We start from the raw sequence: 6,755 nt of genomic DNA on the forward strand, positions 1-6,755 counted from the left end.
TACCCACTGTATATATATATATATATATATATATATATATAGTGCTGTCAAAATGATCGCGTTAATGCAGACGATTAATTTTTCCAGTTGAACAGGGTTAAAAATATTTCTTGACAAGAAGTGTTTATTTAGTCGCAGAACGTCTTTACGACCACATCAAATGTGAGACTTTTTAGATGCGCACACTCCAACTTCACCTCAGTGTCAAACGAACACAGAAACGGTACAGGTTACGAGGTAGCTTCAGGAGAACAACAGTCAACTGCAGTCAGATGAGATGTAGTCAAGCCTTCTGTCAGAAAAATGGATTTTCCCGTCCTGTCAGCCGCTATACTGTGCTCGTAGCACGCGCGCAATGTAGCCTGTATCATTTCATATTAAAGCGTGAATGAAACTACGAGTATACGTGTCAGATCCGTGTCACTTTCAGCAGCGGCAGCTCTTAAAGTAATAGCAGTCAAATAACTTAAAAACCAGCTGCTGTGATCTCTGTTAATCAAAGAACAAAAGAAAAAAGAGGAAATCAGTAACTTTTGTAGCTTTAAGGATTCATCTATATTTAATTTAGTATTTAGTGTTTGATGACTTTATTCAATTTCTGTATATTTCTTACTTGCTGAAGGGCACAGGTAAATAATGGGTTTATGTGAAGATTGTTTTAAGTTCACTTAAATTAGAAGTTATACTGTTGAATTGCTATAATCAATGGTTAAATATTAGGGACATTTTACTAAAGCCATAAGTAATATTGGTATCAGTGATACCTTCAGTCATAAAAAAAATATTCAACAAATATAAAAAATATACTTTCTTTATGCTGTTTCTACATTAATTTGAAGATTGAATGTGAAATTATTGCAATATAAAAGTATATTTAAAAACTTTAATGTTAGGTGGGATTAATTGCGATTAATTTCAGAAAAAAAATTGCGATTAATTAGTAATTTTTTAAAAATCGATTGACAGCACTCACTGTATATATATACAAATATTTTTACAAATATATTTTATGTTTGTATTATTTTAATGTTATTTTTAAACCTTAAATTATTTTATAATATTTTTGTAAAGTTTTTGCACAAAATCATGATAATCTGTCCTTAAAAATTTACTCATAAATTTGCCTATGTTTGACATTATTATAATCAAAAAACAAAACAAACACCTTAAATGCTTTTATTAATGTGAGGAGCTCATATTAAAAATGAGGATGATTTCACACTCGTGATACATGCATAACCTCTGAAATGATACTACGGACTGCATGGGTGCCTCTCATGATATAAAATTCAGTTTTACTATTTAAAGTCATGCTGCCTTTGTAAATTATTTATAGCGTTTCTGTAACCTTGGCCATTTCATCACAAACTCACCTGTTCGAAACCAACCAAACACTGACTCATTTCTGTCAGTAACTCACAGACTGATTCACAAGTTCATGAATATACAGTATCTAATAGCAGCAATTTAAAAGTAGCAATTTTGACATGCTTGGCGGTGATGAGTGCTGCACGGGCACAGTCTATCTAAATCTATTACCTGAATGTTGCATACTAACAATACTAAAAGATCAATCGCATACTAAACATAGCTTTACTTTATTGCTGAACTCTAATTCTGCAGCTGGATTTGTTCTGTTTTGAAACATTATAAAATGTTATACAGATTCAAATAGTTCTCAGTAGGAATATGAAATTCATATGTTGTTATTGTCTCTTCACTCAGTGCATGGTTGGCGGCCTATGAGCATCCAGTTGTGGATTGCATAAACCAGCGCATAGAAGACATCACAGGCCTCGATGTCAAAACAGCAGAAGAGCTACAGGTAAGGTTCATGAGGCATTTAATGCATGAGACTGAGAATAGTTAGGTTCAGTTTTTTTGAGTTTATACTTTCGTTCTTGCTTAGGTGGCAAATTATGGTGTTGGTGGACAATATGAGCCCCACTTTGACTTTGGACGGGTAAATACAAAGTTCTTTAATCGTTACCCTGTTACATTGAGAATGCAGGGTTTCCACAAACGCAACATGTCGTTTTAACTTTTTTTCCACCAGAAGGATGAACCAGATGCCTTTAAAGAGCTGGGCACAGGAAATCGAATAGCAACCTGGCTGATCTATGTGAGTAGGATTTGATTGGTTCTTCTACTCTCATCATAACTTAATTCACTGTAAAACATGGGCTTTGTTGCAGATGAGTGATGTAGCTGCAGGGGGCACCACAGTCTTTCCAGAAGTTGGAGCTACAGTAAAGCCAATGAAGGTGCATTCTATTAGTCTTATTTTTTTTTTTTTTTACAGAAACCATATATATCACAATATACATATTTTTGCTAGAAATTTGATGCCAAAATGATTAATATTTTACCTGCCCTTGTGATAAAGAAGTATAGCTTAGCATACTTTTCAGTTGTGGAAAGAATATTCTTAAGTGTGAACTGAATGCCATGGCTGCCTTTTCTATTAATAATTGGCACTTGTTTGTGTCTGTGTTCAGGGTACAGCCATCTTCTGGTATAATCTGTTTCCCAATGGAGAGGGAGATTACAGCACGAGACACGCAGCTTGTCCAGTACTGCTGGGTAACAAGTGGGGTGAGTGTCTCAGACACAGTGTATTGTCAGGAGATTTTCTTTATGCTCTGAATGGATCATGCTTATTTTAGTAATTATGTATTTCTATATAAAAATGGCTTTGTATGTGTTCCTCCTAATGTGTATATACTGATTTTAACAATAATTAACTGACACTAGTTTTTACTAATTATTATTATAATAGGCATTTTCCCCATTATGATTATAAATATACTTTGTTAAAACAACATATTATTCCATAAATAATATGAATTATATTAAAAGTCTTCTCTTTTTCTTAATATATTATGTTAGATATATCATCTAAAATTGTCAACGATGCTTTACATTTCTTTTCCAATAATTCATGCACTTGAGCAAATAGTTAGTGATGTCAAATTAAACGATCAACCCTTTTTCTTTTATTGCTTTATGAGTATTTTCTGCTGTATTAACAAGCAAGCACATTTTAGTTGAATCTTGCATTAAAAAGCATCTTGAAAGCATGTTATATGTCACCCCTGTTACCATCATAATTATTGTTTATAAAAATAATGAATTTTTCCATAAATGAAAAAAAAAAAAAAAAAAACTCTTAAAGACTTCATCATCCTTTCAGGATGTTAACACATAAAAGTCTTCTCATTTTTAATGACTTTGTCTTATCTATTATGTTTGGTTTGTCACAATCTGAAATCATCAACTGTTACCATCATTGCAGTTATATTTTCTAATAATTCATGCACTTAATCAAATAGTTATTCATGTCAAAATAAACTATCAACCATTTTACTTTCTTCATGAGTATTTCCTGCTGTGTTAGCAAATAAGCAAAACGTCTTGAAGTCATGATGTTTCAACCCTGTTACTACCACAACTGTCCCTTGTTAAAAAAAAATATTAAATCAAATTTTTTATTTTATTCATTAATCAGATAATAGTTAGTAATGTCTGTTTGAACTATCGATGCTAACTTCTAAAGCTTCCTAAACTTTATGAACTTTCAACCCTGTTGGTTTTCTGAAGGCAGCCTCACCATGCATTTAGCTTGAGATGACACAATGGATTTCTTAGAGAAATTTCAAAACACAATCTGTCTGATGTCTTTTCCATTCTCTCTTTCTGTCCGTTAGTGTCAAATAAATGGATCCACGAGAGAGGTCAGGAATTCAGGAGACCCTGCGGCCTGAAAGAGGCAGATTGATCAAACACCTCCACCATCTCCTCATGCACTCCTCCCCCTGGACTCTGAAAACATGAACACCAACCTCCCTGCTGTTCATGTCCACTGTGTCCGCAGCAGCCAACATGTGACCTGTCACATTTATGTTTAACTGAAGAGTATGTGTGTGTGTGTGTGTGAGCTAGCCTACAGTTACATTACCTCTGTTAGTGCCTTTTGTCATTGCACACCAGGGCTTCAAAGGATGGAGCTATTCCTGACAACACTCCTTTACAAACAGGCCTTTAACCATTGAGCTGTATAATGCTATCATATCAGCATATCTTCAACACTTACTCTGACTGACAGTCAGACCAAAGTGATAAATGCGAGAAAGAACATAAAATGCTTGTTTGCAGTGTTCACTGAATGATAGGGGACAGTCTAATAAAAATGATTTTTCCAAAATGAATCTTTTTGCTTCACTATTGCCCTTCTCCTTTATTATTAAACTTTTTTTAGTCAAAATGATTAGAACACTAGTATTTTCAGCAGCTAAAAATGGTTTTAAGTCAGTTATTTTTTTGCTGTAGTGTGTCAGTAGGAAATATCAGTTTACATTTCCAAACATTCCTTTTGCCATTAATTGTAATAATCCAGTGAGATTTTTGTCTGACAGCAACCAGTGCTCCACACAGAGATCTGATCTCACCGTCATCCAGTCTTTCTGGAATGACGTGAAGAAACAACAAACCGAGACAGACTAAATCCAGAAGAACTGTGGAAACGTCTCCAAGATGCTTCAGGAATCCTACCTGCAAAGCTACAGTACTGTTAAAAGTTTTAGGCACTTGTGTAAAAATGCTGTAAAATTAGGATGCTAGGATGATAAATCAACATTTGGTGTGACCATCCTTTGCGTTTAAAGCAGCTTCTGCCCTCTGTGCACTTGCGCAGAGTTTTTCAGGTAGCTTTGCAAGTAGGTTTCTTGAAGCATCTTGGAGATGTAACCACGGTTCTTCTCGATTTAGTGGTTTTCGGTTTATATATATGCTTTATTTTACAGGATTAATTGTTTTTTTTTTCCAAGGCCATTGTTAGATGCCAATGTTTCCTGTCATAGCTATGCAAAGATTTGATTTCAAAAACACAGCTATTAAACGGTTTCTTGTTATGATTTTGAATCTGTATTTACTGCAGAATGAAAGCGGTGCTAAAGTCTGATTTTGTGGTGGCTGTGCTTTAAAATTCAATTATTATCATCTTAATTTCAAATGAAGAAGGATTTTGAAAGTCTGACAGTAGTAAGTGTTGAGTACTAAGGTTAGCCCTGTCTGCTTTAAATGTTTCAAAATGATTAACAGATGAAAACATTTGTTAGAAATTTAGAAAAGTAATCAAATGTAATCCGTTACATTACTTTAATAAAGTAAATGAAATAGTTACACTACTTATTACATTTTAAATATGGTATATTGTAATCTGTAACCTATTACATTTCCAAAGTAATCTTCCCAACACTGCATTACCCAACACATTAACTGAACCATGTTAGTACATATTGATATCAGACCAACCAAAGATGTTCTGCTTGTCTTGGTTATGTACATATGATGGGGCTTATCCACTTTTTTTTTTTTTGGAAGTGCTTATACATAACCCATACATAACCAACAAAATATCAAACCCTTGTTTTAGTGCAGTGGTTGATTGACAGCTGAGTAGGTGACGAGTGACTCAGAGCGTGTCCGAGACACAATTTTTAATATAATAGAAAAGTAACTGGAAAAAATATAAAATATTACATTACATTTTATTCATTTAGTGAAAAACATTTAGATTGTTACTTTTTTTACTTTGCTTCAGCTCTTTTTTGGTAACCTACAACAATGTTTTTTTTGCTTGTAATGATGTTGCCTCTTTATGTACAGCTTTCACATATCTTTGGAATTCATTTTTATGCAGGAAAATAACATAAAATGACAAAATGAATAATTTCAATTTAGTTTTTAAACTCAAAATGACCCAAGTAAATAGACCAGAAGATGGTCTGTGCTAGTCTTGGCTATGCATCTATAATGATGATTATCTACTTATCTATTACCTAGTTTTGCATGATGAGTTTCTTATAAAGTCACACATAAAAATCAATAAAATCGATGATTATTTTATTTCTTGCATTAAACATTGTTAACCTGGCAACAATGGGCTTTTTAGTTCAAATGATGTTGCCTCTGAAAAAAAAAACAATCATACTTTATGTACAGCTTTTTAAGTTCTGCATAGATACTGTGGTATAATCAGTGTTGGGAGTAACGCGCTACAGAAGTAATGCATTACAGTAACGGATTACTTTTTGCTGTAACGTAGTAGTGTAAGGCATTACTAATCAATTTTCAGTAGTATTTTACTCGGTACATGTTCAGTATAACGCTTGCGTTACAACCAGGGGTTAAATTGTATATATATATATAATAAAAACTTTCCATTTAGATTTTTTTACCTCAGTATGCGGAGTTTCTAGTACGCCTAGCGCAACCTTGAACCTTATACTGTCAATAGATGCATTATATACAGTAGCTATATCCACTATTCGCCACTTACTCTAAATGTAATAAAATCAGAATAATACTTGCGTTTTGGTGTTTACATTGTTATTTTCGGTTACTGGTGTTTTAATCATGTTATTTGTCTGGCGTTAATGAAGCGTTAATGTCGAGCCCTGGAGTCTAGGGTTAGGGTTAGGCGGCCCCGGCCCAAATTTAAACCCTGGTTACAACACACTTTTAGCCCAAAATGTAATTGTTCAAAGAAAAAAAAAACAGCAAGACCGCGAGACGTTAACGAATAAAAAATGAGTTATATTTCCTGTTCGTGGTCAGTCAATAGCCGCGTGTGGTGTCCAAGTTTGTAAATAAAGACTGAGTGCCGCGAGGCTACTGGCCCGACAGTGGAAACACCACATGATTTCGGCCTGTCTGTGCTCGAGGTCCGAGGCTATTAGCCCCGCCCGGCTCGC

General features: G+C 34.1%; 1 protein-coding gene across 2 annotated transcripts in view; it reads left to right on the forward strand.

The window, feature by feature from the left end:
• LOC107684765 (prolyl 4-hydroxylase subunit alpha-1-like) overlaps positions 1–4,200 on the forward strand; it is a 19,748-nt gene extending 15,548 nt beyond the window's left edge. The window contains exons 10-15 of one of the 2 annotated variants that reach the window (XM_016481122.1): positions 1,726–1,825; positions 1,910–1,963; positions 2,057–2,122; positions 2,196–2,264; positions 2,499–2,595; positions 3,708–4,200. In XM_016481122.1, coding sequence (XP_016336608.1) covers positions 1,726–1,825; positions 1,910–1,963; positions 2,057–2,122; positions 2,196–2,264; positions 2,499–2,595; positions 3,708–3,778 — 457 coding nt within the window. In that variant the 3' untranslated portion in view covers positions 3,779–4,200. The remainder of the gene's footprint in view (positions 1–1,725; positions 1,826–1,909; positions 1,964–2,056; positions 2,123–2,195; positions 2,265–2,498; positions 2,596–3,707) is intronic. The other variant, XM_016481121.1, reaches the window with a different exon arrangement.
• The last annotated feature ends 2,555 nt before the right edge of the window (positions 4,201–6,755 follow it).

This window comes from Sinocyclocheilus anshuiensis, unplaced genomic scaffold, assembly GCF_001515605.1.
Source record: "Sinocyclocheilus anshuiensis isolate Anshui unplaced genomic scaffold, SAMN03320099.WGS_v1.1 scaffold537, whole genome shotgun sequence".
In the NCBI taxonomy this organism is placed as follows: Eukaryota; Metazoa; Chordata; class Actinopteri; order Cypriniformes; family Cyprinidae; genus Sinocyclocheilus; species Sinocyclocheilus anshuiensis.